Source organism: Ictalurus furcatus, chromosome 22 (assembly GCF_023375685.1).
Source record: "Ictalurus furcatus strain D&B chromosome 22, Billie_1.0, whole genome shotgun sequence".
In the NCBI taxonomy this organism is placed as follows: Eukaryota; Metazoa; Chordata; class Actinopteri; order Siluriformes; family Ictaluridae; genus Ictalurus; species Ictalurus furcatus.
Window position 1 is genome coordinate 819,624 of NC_071276.1, and position 22,012 is coordinate 841,635.

The window sequence follows — 22,012 nt, forward strand, 5'->3', positions numbered from 1 at the left end:
ACATTAAAAGTAAAAAAAATGAAAACGGTTCTTATGATCTTTTTTTAGGATGTCAAAGCGGATGTCATTACTGTAAAATAAAATTTAAAAAAAGAAGAAAAATGGAAAGAGAACGAAAGTTAAAAGAGTAAGCTCGTGAGCGGAAGTGACGTCTTCGAGTCAGCGCTTCCCGAAATAAAGCCGTTCGAGTCCAGAAACTTAGGAGTCGACTCCTATAAGATTCGAAGAGTTGGTCACCGATGGATAAAATGATGTCGTGTCAGTGTTTAATAAATAAAAATGTATCTGTTGGTCAATTGCTGTAGTATAAGAGGAATAGAACACTTGGGGTCGTGCTGATAAAGGAAAACAATCAGCTTCAGGGTGCTAACAGTAATCTGAATCTTAAACCGGAGTAAGATAAACTGTGCCGAGTCGACTCTTGTTTCGACTCGGTTTTTTTGGAATCGACTCTCGGCGCTAGAAAGGAGATGACGTCACCAACCCGGTGCCCCGGTTAGTCGCGCGCGAAGCGGGAAAGCAGTGGGAGGGGGTGAGCTGTTCTCTAACCGGAAGAAAGTGTGTGAGTAAGAAAAAGCGCCGAAAATCAACCAAAAAAAAAAACACCCTCCTGAAACAATCCTGAACCATCCGCAGGAATCATGGCCGATACCAAGGTGAGAGTCGCATCTTCCCGCCGTCACACCCCGCGCGCGCTCTCCCAGCCGCCTCATTTCCAGTTTATTTCGGATTTTTAGTAAAATGTGACCGTGTCCCAGGTTTCTTTCACTGGCTCGTGCGGGAATTTAAAAAAGCCGGCTGTGTGTGTGTGTGTGTGTATATATATATATATATATGGGTGTGTGTGTGTCTGTGTATATGTATGTATGTATATATACGTGTGTGTGTGTTTGGAGTTTAAAGTACGCTAAACCCCGCTCCGGTGTGTGCACCTCGGTGTTTACTTGCAGCGGTGTTACCGAGTTGAAGTGAATTAGCGCTAATGTTCATCAAACCCCCGTGAAACGTGAAGCGGTGACGTATTAAAACGCGCCGATTCCGCCGTGGCTAACTCGCGTTAGCTCAGCTAGCCGCTTCCAGTGTTGTGAGACTAGCTCAACACAAAGCTGGGTTTAATAAAGAAGATAAATAAAGAACACTGTTTATCGTGTCAATATAAACTGGTGTGTTTCAGCTCGTCTTCTCGTGCCGTATTATTGTGTGTGTGAAGCTAGCATGAGTGTACCGTTAATGCTAGTTCCGGAGTGGCTCTGCTAGTGCATACTAATCACACACACACTTTATTGATTCATTTAGTGAGTGAATGAGTTAATTACTGTTTTTATGTTAAAGGTTTATTCTGAATGAGGATCTCTGCTAAGCCAAAATATCCCCAGCTAGTCAGCTAATATGCTAACTAGCAAAAAATCACAAAAAAATCTGCGTGCCTCCCTCCCCCTCTTCCCCCCCCCCCCAACAAAAAAAACCCCCAACATTCTCGCGTAAACGGTGTGTGTAAGTGTGTGAGTGTGTGTGGTTGGGGTATAAACGATAATGAAATGTTTAGTGTTGAGTAATGTTGTACATTAGTAATAATTCTCTCCCCTGAGGTGGGAGGAGTTTACAGGAGTTAGCATGCTAGGCCGGATGCTGAGAGAGAAAGTGAAGCGTCGCGCGCACATGGGCTCGTGCTTCACGCTTCAGCATGACTGAGGGATTTTATTTCTCTTTTATTTTGGGGGAATTCTGACACTTTACTGATGAATAAATGGACATTTCTGCAGCTTTCTTTCAGAGAGAAGCGTTTTATGAAGTCCTGAGCTCTTATTTGTTATTATAGATTTATATATCGGAAATTTAAATAAATAAAACAGCACTTAATGAATGTGCGGGAGGCTCGTGCTGGGCGATGTGACGATATAATACAGATATCGCGATTTCATTCATCACTAAACTTCTGAGATATCGCCACATCATTGTTTAAATCAGTCGCTACAACTCGCATATATAATGAAACACAAAAAATCTAGTTCAGATGTTCGAATTAAAATATTCATTGCTTAGCAAACACTTGAGAAAGAGAGAGACTTTTATAGAAAATTCAGATTTCTTCTTTTTTTTAATCAAGAAAATACCACACGCTATTTTTGTCAGGAAAAATAAAATCCAACCTTTCGGGAATTCCTAAATAACTTTTTAATTCCTAAATTACCGCAGCTCATCTAGAACGGGGATATTTGGTTCTGAATGCAGGAGGGAATTGTTTTTATATATATATATATAATGATGATGATTTTTTTTTTTTTTTAATAGAGATGCACGGTGTGGTGTGATGTATGTGCTCTCTCTCTTGTCAGTGTGGTTTATAAAGGAAATCGACTATGTATGTGATAATGACACGTGATGTACACTCGCACATGAGGACACAATTTTGTGATATGGTGGGATTTAAGATGTGGGCGGAGCTTATAATTTGATCGAGTTCGATAGTCATGAGTGGACAAAAGTCCAGGTCGACATGACATGTTGCTGTTAAAGGTGAAAGATGTGAACTTCTGGGGTCATGTAATAAAGCAGCGCCGCACTGAGGCAGAGTTAACCCTGGCGCTCTCATTGGCCGGGAGTTGGTCCATGGTTCACGGCTCAGTGATTAGACAAAAGAGAAACACACCACAAAGAGAGAGTCCAGTGTGTAAGCACTCTAAAGCACTCTATGCATTGGTAACGCATTAAAAACATGGTGTCTTCTTCACCTCTTTGCCAAGGACACACAAGAGGAGCATGAGACCACCACGGATAACGTAGAAGACTCAAACCATGACCCGCACTTCGAGCCCATCGTGTCGCTGCCAGAGCGCGAGGTCAAAACTCTGGAGGAGGACGAGGAGGAGCTCTTCAAAATGTGAGTGCTGCTACGGGATTGTGGGTAAAATAACACAAAAGGTCACGGGTTTGTTCCCAGCTGGAGGATGGTACAGATGTCATAAGGCATCGACTCCACGGCGATTAAAATGAACTTGCTGCCCTTCAGGTGTCCTGAGTAGTGAGTGCAGTGATTTGGGACATGTTCACCCGTCACTGAAGAGTTACTGGACCGGCCTCATTAAAGCCAGATTAGGGTTGGACGATATGACGTGTGTAATACACCATGTATCACACAGCGTTTACGAACGTATCTCCCCGTGCTGTGAAGAAGTATTTCTTCTGTTTTCGTGTATATCTCATAGTACATCGTTTTAGATCTTTAAATGAAATACAACATAAAACGAAGGCAATCTGTTTCAATACAGTTTTCATTTTTTCACCTATCATCCATGTGAAAAACTAATTACCCCCTTAAACTTAAAATCTGGTTGTGCCGCCTTTAGCAGCAATAACTGCCGCCAAACGCTTCTGATAACTGGAGATCAGACTTTCACTTACTTCTAGGACTTACTCCTACACTTTGGATCGTTGTCTTGCTGCATAATCCAGTTACGCTCGAGTTTCAACTTACGGACTAAAGACCGGACATCCTCCTTTAGGATTTTCTGCTAGAGAGCAGAATTCATGTTTCCCTCAATTACTGCACGTTGTCCAGGCCCTGAAGCAGCAGAGCATCCCCACACCATCACACCTCCTCCACCATGCTTGACTGTGTGATCTTTTTGTGGAATTCTGTGTTTGGTTTACTCCAGATGTAACAGGACTCCTGTCTTCCAAACAGTTCCACTTTCCACTCATCAGTCCACAGAACATTCTCCCAAAAGGTTTGAGGTGTGTTTTGGCAAAATTCAGACGAGTCTTAATGTTCTTCTGTGTTAGTAGTGGTTTTCACCTCACCACTCTTCCATGGAGGCCAGTTTTTGCCCAGTGTCTTTCTGATAGTGGAGTCATGAACACTGACCTTTATTGATGTAAGACAGGCCTGTATATACACAAACACAGAAGAAATCGGATATTTTTCACAGCACCGTATCTCCGTCTGAACAGACGGCGTTTCTGGAAGTATCTCCGTCCTCGTGAAGAGCGCTGGATTCAGGAGCAGTATCTGTCTCGTCCTTACACACAAAGTTGTAGTAGTACTAAATAATAACAATAATAATAATAATAACACAAATTAGCTGAATAGTTGGAGCGGAACGTTCCTGTCCTCTGGTGACCGAGTTCAAATATCAGTGTAAATGTCATTACTGTGAGTCCTGTCACCTTTACATTGTAGACTGATTTCACCAAGTGTGTGTGTGTGTGTGTGTGTGTGTGTGTGTGTGTGTGTAGGAGAGCGAAGCTGTACCGCTTTGCGAGCGAGAACGACCCGCCGGAGTGGAAGGAGCGCGGTACAGGAGACGTAAAGCTGCTGCGCCACAAAGAGAAAGGCTCCATCCGCCTGCTGATGAGGAGAGACCGCACGCTCAAAATCTGCGCCAACCACAACAGTGAGTACAGTACACAGCGCTGTATCCTCTCAACGCCGATCGTGTCTGGTGTTAAGTTGCCGTAATGTTGGACACACACACACACACGTGTGTAAATGTGTAGCGGTTTCCAAATTCCTGTTTGCTTTGTTTTCTGAACCAAGATGTTTGTTCATTTAGTGTCATCTGCTGTTTAGCTTTTATTAATTCGTTTTGGTGTGTGTGTGTGCACACGCAGTCATGCCACTGATGGAGCTGAAGCCGAACGCAGGCAGTGACAGGGCCTGGGTGTGGAACACACACGCTGACTTTGCAGATGAAGAACCAAAACCAGAGCTGCTGGCCATCCGCTTTCTCAACGCAGAGAGTGAGTACACACGCACGCACGCGCGCGCGTACACGTCACGGCTCCACTGTACGCTGTTCTAACAGACCCTCAGCAGTCCAAACTCATTGGTTTGTTCTCGTTACAGATGCACAGAAGTTCAAGGTGAAGTTTGACGAATGCAAAGAGGAAGTCCGGAAATCACTCGAAGGTAACACACACACACACACACACACACACACACACACACACAGGTGCAGACTCACTCTGTTTGGGGTCGCCTCCTCCGGCTCGGAACTTTTTCAGTCTGCTACAGTGACATTGCAGAAATGCTCCACACTGTCTCCGCCCCCTGTGGGAGGAGCTACAGAGCGCTCTGCTACACCTGTCATGTAGGTGGTGCTGTTTCTAGGAAAATAACCAGTGATGCCTTTTATGTAATTCATTTTGTGTGTGTTTGTCAGAAGGCGAAAACAAAGCCATCAACGTGGCGGAGAAACTGGAGGAGCTGTCGATCAAGGACAAGAAGACGACGAAGGTGGAGGAGAAGAAAGAGGAAGAGAAGGAGAAGACGGAGGAGGAAAAGAAGGAGGATGAGGAGAAATGAGTGTCGTTTTTCTTCTTCTCCGCCTCCCCCCTCCTCCTCCTCCTCGCAGCACTTCTCTTTTCTACAACAGACTCTGAACACGACATTCGGACACTTAGTCTCTTTATTTTGGGTTCAAAGCTCTTGTTTTTGTTTATAATTTTTTTTTATTTGTCCATCGGAGACCTCGACGTCATTCTTAATCCATTCCTCTCTCTCTCTCTCTCTTTCACACACCTACACACTCTCTCTCGCACTCGTCTGCTTGTGTACGGATCACCTGATCGCCCTGACAGAGGGGGCGGGGCCCGGCTCCGTCCCACGTCAGCTCGTGTTTATTTGGTTTTTCTTTTCCTTTCCTGTACTCGACGCAGAGCGAGCAGGAAGTGAGTTCGGTCGACGGAATGCTGGGGTTCTGAGGGAGAACCCAGGAGGCGAGGGTTCCTGCCTGAGCAGAGGACCTGGAGAGATCAGTGAAGTACCCCGAGGCCTGGCACTGCTCTGTGTGATTATAAACAAATGGAGGAAATAAAGAAAACTTCACTCGAGAGAGAGTGTGTGTGTGTGTGTGTGTGTGTGTGTGTGTGTGTGTGTGTGTGTGTGTGTGTGTGTTGTGCTCAGTGTAGTGTTAAGTCTCTCGGTAATAGTTCTGCAATGAGTATCTTGCTTTTTAAAGTGGTGGGTGGGGCTATGTAGACAAGCGGTGGGGCTTCTGTAAAATTTAATTAGTCTATCAGAAACTTGATCTGGTGACATTAATTGTTTTTGTTCATAGGATTTCTGTAAAACAGCAGCCAGGTGTGAGAGAAGTTCAACTCTTAAACTGCGCTTCAAACCTCCGGTCGTCGTTTCGACATGATGTCTGCACTGCGGAGTTCATGTTGTTTGAGTTTGCATTAGCATGTGATGTGGTACATAATCACTAAATACAGGAGGATGAGTCACTAACTAAAGATTCGTTTGGTTCAATTGTCACGGTTTCTACGACTAAACCGTCGTATCGACGTGGCGTGACGTGCTTCACGGAGAACAGTGTCATCTCTACAGCAAACTTAAATATAAAGCTTATTTATATTAACATAATTAACTAAAGTGAACTAATATAATAGTTTACTGTGAGCTAGCTGGCTAGCAAACCTGGCTGCTGGTTTTAGTTACACAATAAAATGGTTTATTAAATTAAATATGGCTGGTAACTTTAGCTCTCTGCTTAGCGAGCTAGCAGACGTGAGGTGAATGGAGTCTTTCTGAGTGAAAATCCTCAGTCAGGATGTTTGCTAGCTCTTGATTAGCTGATAAAAGTAAATGAAAGCTCCGCCCCTCGGTGATTGATTTTTTTTGTTGTTTTGTTTTGGTTTTGTTCCCTCTCTTTGGAACCTTGACAAATTTGGACATGAAATATAACGTCAGTGTAAGAAGCTGAGTGATGTGCAGACCTGTTGACAAACCACACTGCAGCTAGTCATGCTAATGTGCACCAATTAACCACTTCCTGTTCATTCCACTTATAGATAGAACTAGCTCTGAAACTGAGGAAAGGGTGTGTGTGTGTGTTTCTGTTCATCTTTTACAGCTTAAAAAAGAAAAGGAAATACATCTTTTATTTGAAATGTCACTTACGAATAGATCTCCAGCTGGGTATCATGCAGAAGCCTGAAGTTTATGCTTATAAATGATATTTATACTGAATGAAATAGCATTTCTGTATAACTAATGTGAAGTCAAAAAACATAAACTACTTCAATAATAATAATAATACACAGTCCTGTGAGAAAACTGCTATAACTAGCATCACACTATACAAGCTATACATCACTATCATCAGATATAGCCTGGTATTGATCAGCAGCTCAGGAAAGTGTTTAAAGTGTTCAACAACACATTTGAACATGAATATAAATATGTAGAAATAATTTAAATGATACTAGTACACGTTTAATGTAAACAGTGTTTACTATGAGAACTCGGTGCTTGCCTGAAATCCGTCCGTCTTTAACGTAGGAACCTTTCTTTCTGCTCGTGAGACGACGTTGTTTCCGGCCGGATGAAGATCCGTGACGGAACCCAAACAGCCACGTAGCTGGAGCAGGGAGGAGAGCGTCGGAGCGCCTCGGTATTTACACCGCTTCTCCTCGAACCGTTTACAGAGACAGGTTCATGAAAGTCCTCGGTGTAGCATTACCATGGTGCTGGGTGTAAGAGAGAAGACGGAGAGGACCGGAGTGTGATGTGAGTCAGAGAGGAGTGTGTTCCTGTCACCGCGGGCTCAACACTGTGTGTGTGTGTGTGTGTGAGAGAGAGCTAACGGGCTAACAGGCTAACCCTGCTTAATGGCGGGGTGTGTTCTGAACGCGCTTCTAGTGCACTAGGTAGTGTTAAGGGGCTGTAGTGGTGTGTGTGTAGTGTGTGTAGTGTGTGTGTAGTGTGTGTGTGTAGTGTGTGTGTGTAGTGTGTGTAGTGGTGTGTGTGTGTAGTGTGTGTGTGTGTAGTGAGCCGAAACCGGGAGTAGGGATGAGTTGTTTACTCAGCTGTAGTTTAAACCCCTCGGAGTTACTCAGAACACTGGACAGGCTTCATGTTCATTATCAAGTGTTCTTTAGTTCTCACGGTTTATTATACATGTTATAAAGCGCTTGTTACAGCTGTGGAGTGTGTGTGTGTGTGTGTGAGTGAGAGAGAGAGGATAAACTCGGTGGAGGAAGAGTTATATAGCGTTTATTTACTGTAGTATGTGTTCATTTCCTTCATACATGCAGTGAGACAGGGAGAGAGTGAGACAGCAGAGAGAGTGAGACAGCGGAGACGGTGTCCCTGTTCATGGATGTCGGAGCAGAACTGTACAAACTAGTACAAAGATGGAGAACGGAGCACCAGCAGAGATCAGCAGCACCACCACCACACGGACGAGCGGAGACGGAGAGACGAGCGCGGTGAAATCAGGAGAGGAACCGCACGCTGACGAGAACATCCCCAACGGTGAGGGTGTGTGTGGGGGTGTGTGTGTGTGGGGGGGTGAGGGAGTGCAGCTCTGTCCCGACTCTCAGCTCTATAAATCAGTTCCTCAGTGTGCTGCCTCGCCTCACCTGCTGAACCTGTTCCACAACATCACCTGTAATCTCTGTGAAGTCCTCCAGCTCTGATCATAACCCCCGGAGCAAACACACATACACACACACACACACATACGTATACACACACACACACACACACACACACACACACACCCCTCCGCTCGGACCGTCACTGCACTGTTCCCGGTTAATAAATGTGTAATATCAGTAACACTGCGCAGCGAACATGACTCGTTTACATTTCTTTTATTGTCTTTTATTTGTTTATTCTGTCCTTCTTTCACTTTTTCTTTCATTTCATCTTTCTTTCACGTTTATTCCTGCGTCATCTTTATTCATAATAACTATTTCATTTTGCCCGCTTGCGTTTCTTTTTTGTTTGTTTTGATATCAGTCGTTTTGTACTCTTACTTTTGGTGGTTTTTTTCTTCCACATTTAGGATTTAGTTCTTGATTTTTAAAATTTATTTTATATCTCTTTTTTTTTGGTTTCTTTCTTTCTTGGTTTTCTGTGATTTATTTTTTTTTCTCCCTTCCTTCGTTCTCGCTTTCGTTCATTGTGTGTGTGTGTCTGATCTTCTCCGTTTCCGGTGCAGGTCACGCCGGAGCCGAGCCGCTGGAGAACGGAGAGGTCCGGGGCGAGGCAGGAAATGGCAGCAGCTCCTCTCCCGTGTCACTTCCTGCTGCAGGTGTGGCTTGTTTCCCTGACAGCGTAGAGAAGCCTGAGGGCTCGGCACTGCAGTCGCTCAGACTAAGTATCCCAATGCAGGAGACGGAACTGTGTAAGCACACGACCGTGTCACACTGCCCCGTGACCCCGCCCCCTCCCCCTCCTGCCCCGCCCACTCCCCCACACACTCCGCGTGTGACCGCTCAGGCTGCGCTGACCTCCTAACGCTCTCACGGCCCTCAGTTTTATTTTGGAATCGCTAAGTTATCTGGGTGCTGATCATTTTTGTTTGTTTTTTTCCCCTCAGGGGGTGTGTTTATTTCTGCTCGTGTTAGACGTGTGCTGATGCTGCATTTCTCGTTGTTTATCCAAGTACAGTGTTGGGGGGTATTTTTGCTCACAGGAGACTTATCTGGCAGCGCTGTGTTATTTTAGAATGAGGTGGGGTGAAGGGGCGGGGCTTTAACATGACTGACAGGAGGCTTTCGCACCATTTAACAAAATGGCCGACTGAAATAAAAAGCTTAGAACCGGGGGTACAGAAGATGAGATTACGGTGATAAGAGGTTACTATCAGCACAAGTCTCTCACATCTCTGCACGGCGTGTGTGTGTGTGTGTGTGTGTGTGTGTGTGTGTGTGTGTGTGTGTGTGTGTGTGTGTGAACACTGGATTTGGTCAGAAACACCCGTTAGTGTTGCTGCTGCATGGTTTGAGGAAGATTTTCTCTCTAACACATGCCGACTGACTGAATCCTGCAGCGTCACTACACTGAGAACTTTTCATTTCGTTTGTTGTTTTACTTTCTTTCTTTTACTTCTTTATTTCTTTCATTTGTTCTCCCTTTATCCATGAGTTCATTCTCTTCCTCCGCCATTCTAAAAGCTTTTAACTTTCATCCCTCCATCACATCTCTCTCTCTCTCTCTCTCTCTCTCTCTCTCTCTCTCTCTCTCTCTCTCTCTCTCTCTGTAAGCTGCAGGATTTATTAATCAGGTTAACTGCTAGCTGCTGAGGGGAAACTGACTCCTGGTCGTGTGTGTGTGTGTGTGTGTGTGTGTGTGTGTGTGTGTGTGTAGCGAGTGAGCCGTCTCTGGAGATGGAGAACGAGGAGAAGATCCGCCTGGAGGCTCGGCGGCGTCTGGAGGAGCAGCTAAAGCAGTACCGTGTTCAGAGACACCGGGAGAGGGTGAGACACACACACACACACACTAGCTGTGCTAACGGCTGCCGAGGAACGCCCGGTCACGTGACCAGCTCATGCTAAGGGTCAGGGCGCCATTACTTTTGGTATTTGTCTCAAGCGTTCTTAAACATAGTATATGTGTGTGAGGTAAATTCAGGCTGCGTTAGCTTCTAAAATGTGAACATGCTAACCTTTATTTATTAGCGTTATTAGCAGTGTCGCTAGTGACTCCTGAGATGTATAAAACATGCTAATGCTAACTTCTTCCTACATTAGTAGCGTTGTTCATTAGCAGTGTTACTAGTGATAGCTTCGTATAGCTTAGTGTTCATGCTAACAAAGACACGCATGCTAAGTTCGTTAAATGATGCTAACTGATTCCTGTGTTTGTAGCATCATATTTAAAAAAAAAACATCATTAGCTAAATAAGTTGATAATCTCACACATATTTTTACCTCATGAATTATTTTCCTGAACCATTCTAACTAATCAGCGTTTGTTATCTGAACGTTATTAGCGTTGTTGTGTAAAAACTGAGGGCGGGCTAGCTAGCATACTAACTGACTCTGCCATTTTGTGAGTGCTTGTGTTAATCAGCGTCCTCACGCTGCAGGAGCGTTAGCGGTTAGCACTGTGGAGTAAAAGCACAGGATGTCACACGTTATTAGCGTGATTAGCATTCAACGTGAGTCACTGAGTGACATTTCATCACAGAGTGGGTTTTTTTTTTGTTCCCCTGAAGCGGCTTGCCGATTGTCAATCATCCGATTCAGATAAACGTTCCCGGGATATTTATAGCGCGTTCCTGTCACACAGCGATGTTAATTACACCGTGACAATCTCCTTCAAGTTCTGCTTTAGTCTTGGAATCGGTTGTTTCTATGACAACACACACACTCACACACACGATGGCAATAAGGGCACACACACACATGTTAGCTGTTATAGCTAGCAGTTAGCTTGAGCATATTTGGTCAGGTTTAGCTGCTAAGCTAACTGCTGCAGATGTTCCCTCAGTGCTTCAGTGGTGTGATGAGGTGGTGTTTCTCAGTATGGATGAACCCATGTTTGATTAGCGGTTGGTGCTAAGTGTTATTGCGGTGTAGTTTTTATGCTTCCGGAATGTTCTTCTAGTCATTCATTGACGCGTCTGAGGTAAATGTTGACGTTCCGGATATTTCTGTAACGTTTCCACTGACGCTGCGTCTCACACGTCTGTATAACAGAGTTGCTAACTAGTAATTATTAGCCTCCTTCGTTAGCTAACTCAGCTGCCAAATTTCCTGGTTGCCTAGCAACAGTGTTGAACCATGTGTTTTTGAAAACTCAAAAACTCATTTTTCTATTTCTCTATCTTTCTCTCTCTCTCTTCATCTCTCTCTCTCTCTCCATCTCTCTCTCATCTGTCTCTCTCTCCATCTCTCTCACTCTCTCTCTCTCTTCATCTCTCTCTCTCATCTTTCTCACTCTCTCTCTCTTCATCTGTCTCTCTCTCCATCTCTCTCACTCTCTCTTCATCTCTCTTCATCTCACTCTCTCTTCATCTCTCTCTCTCTCTTCATCTCTCTCTCTCTTCATCTCTCTCTCTCATCTTTCTCACTCTCTCTCTCTTCATCTGTCTCTCTCTCCATCTCTCTCACTCTCTCTTCATCTCTCTTCATCTCACTCTCTCTTCATCTCTCTCTCTCTTCATCTCTCTCTCTCTTCATCTCTCTTCTTCTCTCTCTCTCACTCTCTCCATCTCTCTCTCATCTGTCTCTCTCTTCATCTCTCACTCTCTCTTCATCTTTCTCTCTCTCTTCATCTCTCTTCATCTCCCTCTCTCTCACTCTCTCATCTCTCTCTCTCTCTCTCTCTCTTCATCTCTCTTCATCTCCCTCTCTCTCTCTCTCTTGCCATCTCTCTCGCCATCTCTCTCCATCTCTCTCTCTCTCTCTCCATCTCTCACTCTCTCTCCATCTCTCTCTGTCGCTCTCTCTCTCTCCATCTCTCTCACTCTCTCTCTCTTCATCTCTCTCTCTTCATGTGTGTCTCTCTCTATCTCTCTCTCTCTCTCTCTCTTCATCTCTCTCTCTCTCTTCATCTCTCTCTGTCGCTCTCTCTCTCTCCATCTCTCCATCTCTCTCTCTCTCGCTTCATCTCTCTCTCTCTCTCTGTCTCTGTCTCTCTCAGTCGCATCATCGTTCGTCCCCTAAGTCTCGTCCCTGCAGCACCCTCGACCCAGAGCTCATGCTGCACCCGGACATCTTACCGCGAGCCTCCACCGTCGCCATGACGACAGAGTACTCGTTCCTGCGCACCAGCGTTCCCCGCGGACCCAAACTGGGCAGCCTGGGCATCCCGGCTTCCAAAGACAGGAAGTCCAAATCGTCACGATCCGGAAAGATCCATTCGCTCGCCGACTACAAAACCCCAGACTCCGCCGGCGAGAAAGTTTCACAGTCCGGCGTCTCCGTCTCCGCGGTTTCCGAGATGAACTCCGGCTCTGTCTCCACGCTGTCTGAGGTCAGCACCAGCTCCGTCTCCACACTGTCCGAGACCAGCGTCCTCGGCTCCGAAAATGGCGGCAACGACGGAGCAGTAGAACTGGCTTTAGCGGCTAGCAGGGCTACCGCCGAGAAGGAGGACGTGGTCGTGGGGCAGTACCCCTCACTGAGGGAGGTGCTACAAGCGGCTAATGAGGAGCTGGAGCTGGAGAAGGAAGGCGGGGCCAATGAGGAGCTGGATAGTGAGGGCGGGGCCGAGCCACGCAGCCGCAGGGACAGTTTCTCCAGCACGTACGCACCCATTTCGTTCAATTCAAATATTACACGTGTAAACAGAAACCTCCTGTATGTGTAGGGCTCATTGTGTGTGTGTGTGCGCGCGCGCAGTGTGTCGTACGGGAGCTCAGTGATGGGGAATCATGATGAGCTGCTACAGGTGTTGAAGGAGAAGATGAGACTGGAGGGACAGCTGGAGTCTCTGTCCTCCGAGGCCAGTCAGGTGAGATGACGGATAAAATAAAACGTAGGAGTAAATTCAGCATGTGTCTACCTGAGTGTATCGCTTATAAGGTTAAGCCCCGCCCCTTCCCCTCCCGCAGGCTCTGAAGGAGAAGACGGAGCTGCAGGCGGAGTTAGCTGCGCTGGACGCGCGTCTGCGTGCTCAGTGTGAGGAGACGCGTGTGAGTTCGGAGCGTCAGGCGTCCCTGGCGTCGGAGGTGTCGTCCCTGCGCTCGGAGAGGGGCGGGCTAGAGCAGGTCGTGGCGGAGCTGCGGGGTCACCTGGAGGAGAAGAACGCCGGCCTGGAGTCGCTCTCCAAAGACCTGCAGCTCGCCGAGCAGCAGTACCAGAGACTCGTGGGCAGGGTGGAGGACATGCAGCAGAGCCTGAGCTCTCGAGACACCACGGGTGAGGAGGCAGACATGGATACGCAGTGGGAAGGGGCGGGGCAGGATATACAAATACGCTTGACAATTCTACTTGAACGTTTCATAATAACCAAACCTTTCATTGTAATCGCTGGGTCTCAGTGTTAAGAGTGTGTGTGTGCGTGTGTGTGTGTATCAGTGAGCGAGTTGCGTCAGCAGCTGACCGGACTACACGCACAGCTGCAGCAGGTGGATGCTGAACGCGGCGCTCTGAACTCTCGGCTGCAGACGTCGCAGGCGGAGGTGCAGACGCTGCAGCAGCTGCGCAGTTGGTACCAGCAGCAGCTCGCCATCGCGCAGGAGGCCCGAGTCCGGCTGCAGAGTCAGATGGCCAACATGCAGGTACCTTCTAACATACACACATACATACACACACACACACACACACTCTTTATCCTCTTTAATCCTCCTGTCTTTTTACACACTAGTTGTGTTTATATAATGATGCATTACACCATGTCTCCTCCTCCACCTCTTCATCGCAGGCGGGTCACATGACTCAGATCGGCGTGCTGGAGAACCTGAAGATGGAGAACGTCAGTCTGTCTCACCAGCTCACTGAGACCAAACACCGCTCCATTAAAGAGAAGGAGCGCATCGCTGTCCAGCTGCAGAGCATCGAGGTGAGGCGTGTGGCGTTTACTCCGACATCGCAGCCTGACCTCATACGTAGCTCCGCCCCCAAATCGCTTTCCGTACTGAACGCCGGTTACATTCGTTGTGCTTTTCAAACTTTACCCAAATCTGTACCATCAGAATCCGTATCCGCTCAGTTCCCAAAATCACGACCAGTGATTTCTAAATTCTTTCAACCCCAGCTGCTTCCTGACTGACACGATGACTCCGCCTCCTCTCTGACCACACCTCCTGTCTAGTCCCCCTTCCTCTCCACTCCTTCTCTGACTCCACCTTCTCTCTCACCCTGCCTCCACATCCTGTCTCATTCCCCCTTCTCTACACTCTCCGCCTTCAGTCTGACTCCGCCTCCTCTCTGATAATGTTTCATCCCTAACTCTGCCTACACTCTGTCTGACCCGCCTCCTCTCTGACTCCGCCTCCTCTCTGACTCTGCCCCCTCCAGGCGGACATGTTGACACAGGAAGCAGCCATCCAGCAGATCCATGACGCGAAGTCGATGGTGGAGAGCGACCTGCAGCAGAAACTGGAGGAGTTCGAGGAGGAGCGAGAGCAGCTGCTGAAAGCGGCCAATAAGAGTGCAGCACTCGAGAGGGAGCTAGAAGAGGTATACAAACACACTGCGAACACACTGCGCACACACACACACACGAGTGTGGCGTAACCTGTAGCTTGGTGTCCTCTTCCCGTCTCGTCCAGGTGAGAGTGTCTCTGTCGCAGAAGGAGGCTCAGCTCTCAGCGTTCCAGCGTGAACATGTGGACCTGATGAAGAAGCTGACGGAGACTCAGGACGCTCTGCAGGGCAAGGAGCAGGCGCTGCAGCTGATGGAGGCGCGCTACGAGCAGCTGCAGGCCGAGCTGGTCGAGCTGCAGTCCGACTCCTCTGCCCGAATCGAAGAGCTGCACTTCCTGCGCAACGAAAAGATTGTCCTGGAGGTGGCGCTGCAGGCGGCGCGTGCCGAAAAGAGCCGGCTGAGCGACGGGGCCGAGAAACTCGGACAGGACGTGCTGGACTCGTCCGACGCGCTCGAGCAGCTCAGACAGGAAGTGCAGGTCCAAGCCACGCAGGTGAGTGGGTCAGACCTGAACCATGAGTAAGAAATTCACAAATCAATCAAAATCACTTCCTGTTTTCATTTTCTTTATGTTCTAGATCGAGTCGTTACAGCAGGAGAACGTCTCTCTGAAGAAACAAGCACAGAAGCTGAAGGAGCAGTTCAACCAGCAGAAGGTACGTCTATCAAACACACAAGCCCCTCCCACCAAACAGGCCCCTCCCACCACCACCACCACAGAACCTGTGTCTTGCTCCGTGTCGCCCCCTGCAGGTGATGGTGGAGGCGTACAGGCGAGACGCAGCCTCTAAGGAGCAGCTGATCACGGAGCTGAAGGCGACCAAGAAGCGTCTGCTGTCGGAGGTGAAGGGGCTGAAGGAGGAGGTGCAGCAGGCGGAGCAGGAGAAGAGGAGCGCTGAGCTGGAGCAGCAGCGCCTCCTGCAGGAGGTCCAGAGCGTGCGGCAGCAGATGAGTAGCCTGGAGGAACATCTACAGGAGGTGCAGAGCGAGAGAGACCAGCTCGACACGCAGCTGCAGGTACACACTTTTTTTACACACACTCTTACACACACTTCCTGGTGTTTACCAAGAGACCCTAAGTGTGTGTGTGTTCCTTCTAGTCTGTACAGTTTGACCAGAATCAGCTCTCTGCAGTCACCGAGGAGAACGAGGTCCTGAGGAAGAAGGTGGAGGAGATGCAGAACGAGGCCAAGAAGTGAGTCACATGACCCTTCATCTGTCCGTACAGAAATGCTAACATCTCTAATAATCAGACTTGACATACTATAGCTAGTAACTCTGCTCGTGTTTGTCTGGGTTGCGGTGTCTCAGGGTGATTTCGGAGCAGAAGGTGAGGGTGAAGAGGTTGGGGACGGATTTGACGAGCGCGCAGAAGGAGCTGAAGGTGAAACACAAGGCGTACGAGAACGCCGTGAGCATCCTGAGCCGACGCCTACAGGAAGCGCTGGCAGAGAAGGAGACGGCTGAGGCGGAGCTGGTGAAGCTCCGAGCGCAGGTGGACGAGGGCGGGAACAACCAGGCTCTGCAGGTAACGTCCCGATGAAGTCGGCGTTAATTGTCAGAGGGAGTAACGCAGGCGTGCTGATTTAGCTTGGCGTGTTTTGGTTCCCAGGCGAAGGTGGAGGTCCTGCAGGCAGAGCTGAACACGGTGCTCCAGAGTAAAGCCCTGCTGGAGAAGGAGCTGCAGGAAGTGATCAGTCTGACCAGCGCCGAGCTCGAGGAGTATCAGGAGAAGGTGCTGGAGCTGGAGGACGAGGTCAGCAGAGCTCCGCGTTCTTCCAGGGGTTTAAGTTCTCCCGAGAGTTCCTCTTTAACCGCACTTTTCTCCACGTACAGCTGCAGGAGTCACGCTGCTTTAAGAAGAGAATCCGCCGCTTAGAGGACGCTAACAAGAAGCTGACGCTGGAGCTCGAGCACGAGAAAGGGAAGCTGACCGGCCTCGGGCAGTCCCACAATGCACTGCGGGAGCACGCTAACGTCCTCGAGGCTGCGCTAGCCAAGAGAGAAGCTGACCTGGTCCAGCTCAACCTGCAGGTCGGACAGGCGACACGTTATCTGATCAATCTGTCACCTTTCGTACGAAGGGTTTGTGTTTTTAAAACGCGGCTCTGAATTCCGGTTAAAGGTCCAAGCCGTGCTGAAGAGGAAGGAGGAGGAAGACCAGCAGATGAGGAACCTGGTCCAGACGCTGCAGGCTGCCCTCGAAAACGAGAAGATCAAAGTGAAGGAGCTGAACGAGCAGGTAGGCCACTTCATTACCGTCTGATCTCAGAGCCTCATATAGTGTCTGATCTCACACAACAGTTATAGTTTCATTAGAACCTATTTTTATAAGTGTCTAATCTCAGAGCTTTTAATTAATACGTACCTTATAGTGTCTGATCTCACTTAACAGTTAATTTCATCATAACATATTTTTGTAAGTGTCTAATCTCAACACAAGTCACAGTTTATTAAACCTGTTCTCATTAGCATCTGATCTGAGCCTTCATTATAGTGTCCGATCTCACATAAATCACAATTTCATTAGAACCCCTTTTCATTAGCGTCTAATCTCAGACTGTCGACTTCATACCTTGTAGTTATATTAGCACGCTACGTTATTGTGTCTGATCTCACAGTGCAGAAAAATGCACCTTCACTAGAACCTTTTATTTTGTTGCCGTCTAATCTCAAAGCATTGATTTAATCCGTGTAGCGCTGTGTCTGATCTAACCGAGGAAATGGTTTTCTTTACTGCAGGTATTTTTTATTGGGACCTTACCTCATGTGCATTTATTTTTTTTATACTCCCTCTTTTGTGTCTAATCTTATCGAGTGGATCTGACATAGCGTCTGATGTAGAATTCCAAAATGTTCACTTTCTGTCCAGTTCATCTGATTGTATTTCATTAATAATAACATATTTGTTTGATGTGTACACTTACAGAGATGTACCGTATTATAACGTGTGTGTGTGTGCGTGTGTGCGTGTGTGTGTGTGTGTGTGTGTGTGTGTAGGTGGCCGAGGCGAGGCTGGAGGCGGCTCATAACCGCAGGCATTACCGTGCGGCCGTGCTGGAGCTCAGCGAGATCAGGAAGGAGCTTCAGACCAAAGAGGAGCTGCTGAGAACCCTGCAGGAGGAGGCCAGGAGACTCGAGTACGTCCACACACACACACACACACACACACACACACACACACACACACAGCAGTGAGATTAGACCAGGAGACTCGTGCATGTAGATTAGACTGGTTGTTGTTATTATAATACATCAGGGGTAGGATTAGGGTGATATGATGTGGAATAAATATTGTATCGCGATATTTATAATGGTTGAAGACTCATTTACATACTCATTTACATACTCATTTACATACTGCTGCCTTCTGCTCCGTCTCACTAATGTTCATATATATCACAGCAATGATTTAACAAAGATAAATCAGGCAGCTTTAGGAGTTATTTCATTATAAATACAAAACTGTACGTGTGTGTGTGTGTGTGTGTGTGTGTGAACTGTGTGTCGTGTCTCCTCAGGGCTCAGGACGCTGAGCGCTCTCAGGACGTTTCCCGCTTCGAGGCCGAGCTGGCCGAGGCGCGCACACAGCTGCAGATCTTGCAGAAACAGCTGGATGACGAGCTCGACAAGCAACCGCTCACTAACCAAGAGGTACACACACGCACACGCGCACACACACACACACAGTTTTATTTTCATAAATTAATCACTCGTACACCTACTCTGTTTAGCTCTGTTGATATTCCTGCAGTCACTGGAGGGTGTGTGTGTGTGTGTGTGTGTGTGTGTGTGTGTGTGTGTGTGTGTGTGTGTGTGTGTGTAGGTGGAGGATCTGAAGTGGGAGGTGGAGCAGAAGCAGCGGGAGCTTGATGCACACCGCCACCAGCTGGAACTCTCTGAGAAGTGCAACCAGAAAGAGCTGGACACAATGCAGGAAACACTGCAGGTCTCTCTCTCTCTCTCACACACACACATACTCACACACATATGTATATGGCTACAGAGAGATAGACAGACTGTCAGATAGACAGACAGGTGGACACACACACACACACACACACACACACACACACACACACACAGGCTCAAAACCTTTTGTTGAGTAACCGAGGATTTCAGGATATTGCTTCCTTTGTCAGTGCCTGTCTAACCGCGTGTGTGTGTGTGTGTGTGTGTGTGTGTGCGCGTGCAGAGGGTGCGGGTGGAGCTGGAGATGGTGCAGGAGGAGCTGAACGGCACCAAGAAGGATAAGTTTGTTCTGCAGGCGAAGGTGGGCGAGCTGAGGAACAGCATGAAGAGCCTGCTGCAGCAGAACACGCAGCTCAAACAGGAGCTCAAACGCACACGCAAGGTCAGGACACTGTGTGTGTGTGTGTGTGTGTGTGTGTGTGTGTGCGCGCGTGTGTGCGTGTGTGTGTGTATCGGAGTGCTACGTCCTTCATGAGTGCCAAAACTTTTGAAACAGTCCCCTGTAACCCGTTTGTTCCTCAGCAGCAGCGGATGGAGGTGAAGTGTGACTCCGCCCCTCTGACGCCGGTGAAGATTCCGGATTGTCCGGTTCCTGCGTCGCTATTGGACGAGCTGCTGAAACCGGCCGCCTCGGTCAACAAGGAGCCGCTCAACAACCTGCACAACTGCTTACGACAGCTCAAGTACACACACACACACACACACACACTCACACACTCACACACTCACACACTCACACACGTCACGTTAGATCACATCCATCATCTCCTTGTCTGTGTCTCCAGGGAGGAGATGGACAGTCTTCAGAAGCAGATGGAGGAGCACACGGTCACCGTGGCGACATGGGTCACGGCGGAGGAGGAGCTTCAGAGACTCGGTATCCACGACGATGGAAGCTTGTCCAATAAGGAAGAGGAAACGCAGCCCGAGGAGACGGCGTCTTTGTGAGAGGGACACGTTTCATCCCGACGCGCACTTTTTAAGGACCGGTTTTATTTTTATTTTTTTTCCTTTATCAGACGCCCATATTTGTTCGTGTCACTTTTATGTCTTTGTTGTTGGACCTAGTGCTTTATTTGTTTGTGTTATGTGTGTGTGTGTGTGTGTGTGTTTTTTTTCTTATTTAATGGTGTCTTTTATTTATCTGGTGGAAAGTTGGAGGACTGTTGCTAGAATTCACCAAAAAAAATTAAAAAAAAATCATCATCATACCATGGGGTTCAGCGCTCGGACACGTCGGCATTAGCGTTCCCTTCGGGACTAGGCTGCCTGAGTAGGATGGAACTTCTGCTCGGGTGCGACGGAATAATATCGTGAAACCGTGATGAGTCGACGTGATTGATTGGACTCGCCCGGTCCGGTTCTGATCCGATCGCGCCCGTTCAAACGCGTCGGAGCGAAATCGACTTAGCGGCGATGCTGTTTGCGGGTCATCGACGCCCGCCTGTCCCTGAGATGTTGCCACAGTATTAGTCCGAGTCCGAGTGTTGGCGCGGGTCGGGGATTAAAGGGCTGAACAAAGCGTAAAAGCACCGTATCCATGACGACGGGAGCTCGTCCGATAACGAAGAGGAAACCCGGGCGTGGCGAGACGGCGTCTTTTGGAAATGTCTGTCAGTGTGAGGACCGCTTTTATTTTGTTTCGTTTATTTATTAGATTATTTACAGCTTTTATTGTTTCATTTCGGTTTGTCGGACGCCCATAGATGGTCGTGTCCCGTACACGCCGTACCACGTGGGTGAGGAATTAAAGGGCTGTAAAGTGCAAAAGCACCGGTTCCAGAAAAACCCCAAACTTTCCTCCCTCCCCGCAGTCGTGTTTCAGACTCGTCTGAAGCCCCGCCCTGAAGCCCCGCCCTCAGGGAAAGTCACCCCGGCGATGCTCTCCTCACAACGCAACACTGTGCTGAAAGTTACAGGGTCGAGTCTCACTGGTGTTTCCCTTTCATTCTTTTCTTTCTGCCTCTCCATCCTCCTTTTCCATCCCTTCATTCCTTCTCTCTTTCAGTTCGCTGAATTGCTGACACGCCCGCTTCAGTTCGCGCTGTAAAACCCGCCCACTTCTCAGCTCGTGAGAGAAATTTAGCGTCTCTAAACGTGAGAGAAATACAGCGTAAAGGGGGAATAAAACCCGAGCGCTTTAAAGTGTGCCGTAAATCCGCTCTCCGGGATCGTGCCTACGTCTCGGAAACGTCTCGGAATCCCATAATGCAATTCACTGACTGTAATCGAGTGATTTTCTGAGTCTCCAGCGTCAGAATGTTTATAGCTGCTATAACGTAAGCGAGAACTGACATCAGACGTGACTGTAGACAGACGAAACAGCGCGTCGTTCTTTTCCTAACAGAAGCGTGTAAGGGTGAGTTGCTGTGGTGTAAGAGGAATAAAACCCTCCGCTTCATCACGCAGCACACCGCCGTCCATCCTTTCCCTGGAGCGGCACCACACGCTGCGCTTTATTCCTTCGTTTATAGCGAGCATGACGCTGATAAACTCGGATATATATATCGGATATATATATCTATCAGCTGCAGCGTCACTTTAAAGCTATGGAGTGTAAATTTGATTCCTTGTTAAGCTTTAAAAAAAAAGAATAAATAAATAGCGTATGAACTTGCAGTCTTCTTATTTCTGCACGTTTTAGTGTCGTGGTGTTTTTGTTTTCTCGGTTCGGTTTGTTCCGCCTCCTCGGGCGTGCCGCAGGAGGAAACCCGCTGATCTGCGTACGACGTGACGTTCGGACTCGCAGGGACGAGAGCGCACGTCTTCACGTCTCCACCCACTCGTATCTGACACGCAATAAGTCGAATCCTGGTGGGACGTGGAGTAACGCCGTTTTACGATTCCTGGTGTGGACGGTCTCTCCGGCGCGGTGCGACGTCTCGCTTCGTTTAACGCCAAAATGTTACTTCACTGTTTTGTTGAATTCAAAAAATAAATAAGGAAGACAGAAAGTAATAACCGTCATGTTTGGGGGGGAAATCAATAATTTTGTTATTGTCGCTGTTTGTTGAACGTGCCGTAACTGACGAGTGTAAATGTGTGTGTGACGGTGTGTGTGACGGTGTGTGTGTGAGAGAGAGAGATGTATTTCACTGCACCTTTTTTTCCTGGTTGAAATTTTTAAAGACTACTTGTCCTGGCTGCGATTGAGACCCGGACCGAATACATTTGGGAAACGCACCAGTTGGAGTCACGTCACTCATT

The 22,012-nt window shown here is 47.9% G+C and overlaps 2 protein-coding genes and 1 non-coding gene across 5 annotated transcripts; all 3 read left to right on the forward strand.

The window, feature by feature from the left end:
- The first annotated feature begins 466 nt into the window (after nt 1-466).
- ranbp1 (RAN binding protein 1) lies at nt 467-5,832 on the forward strand. Its single transcript, XM_053653745.1, has 6 exons — nt 467-656; nt 2,745-2,881; nt 4,237-4,394; nt 4,612-4,740; nt 4,847-4,909; nt 5,163-5,832. Exons 1-6 carry the CDS (start codon nt 642-644, stop codon nt 5,303-5,305), a joined length of 645 nt encoding a protein of 214 aa, XP_053509720.1. The 5' UTR covers nt 467-641; the 3' UTR covers nt 5,306-5,832.
- LOC128599371 (small nucleolar RNA SNORA77) lies at nt 4,955-5,087 on the forward strand. Its single transcript, XR_008384405.1, has one exon. It is a non-coding gene; the product is annotated as a small nucleolar RNA SNORA77 (small nucleolar RNA).
- Nucleotides 5,833-7,315: 1,483 nt separating the features above from the next.
- Nucleotides 7,316-21,988, forward strand: golga3 (golgin A3). 3 transcript variants are annotated; one of them, XM_053653730.1, is made up of 24 exons: nt 7,316-7,513; nt 8,041-8,260; nt 8,952-9,137; nt 10,103-10,212; nt 12,383-12,987; nt 13,084-13,195; nt 13,296-13,602; nt 13,762-13,964; nt 14,108-14,245; nt 14,704-14,865; nt 14,958-15,326; nt 15,412-15,489; nt 15,587-15,850; nt 15,934-16,028; nt 16,145-16,361; nt 16,446-16,589; nt 16,670-16,867; nt 16,959-17,075; nt 17,834-17,973; nt 18,355-18,487; nt 18,660-18,782; nt 19,029-19,187; nt 19,328-19,488; nt 19,591-21,988. In XM_053653730.1, exons 2-24 carry the CDS (start codon nt 8,140-8,142, stop codon nt 19,751-19,753), a joined length of 4,305 nt encoding a protein of 1,434 aa, XP_053509705.1. In that variant the 5' UTR covers nt 7,316-7,513; nt 8,041-8,139; the 3' UTR covers nt 19,754-21,988. The 3 variants fall into 3 exon arrangements, with proteins under 3 accessions (XP_053509705.1, XP_053509707.1, XP_053509706.1); XM_053653732.1 differs by having other exon boundaries at nt 7,317-7,513; nt 8,952-9,044; XM_053653731.1 differs by having other exon boundaries at nt 7,320-7,513; nt 19,331-19,488.
- The last annotated feature ends 24 nt before the right edge of the window (nt 21,989-22,012 follow it).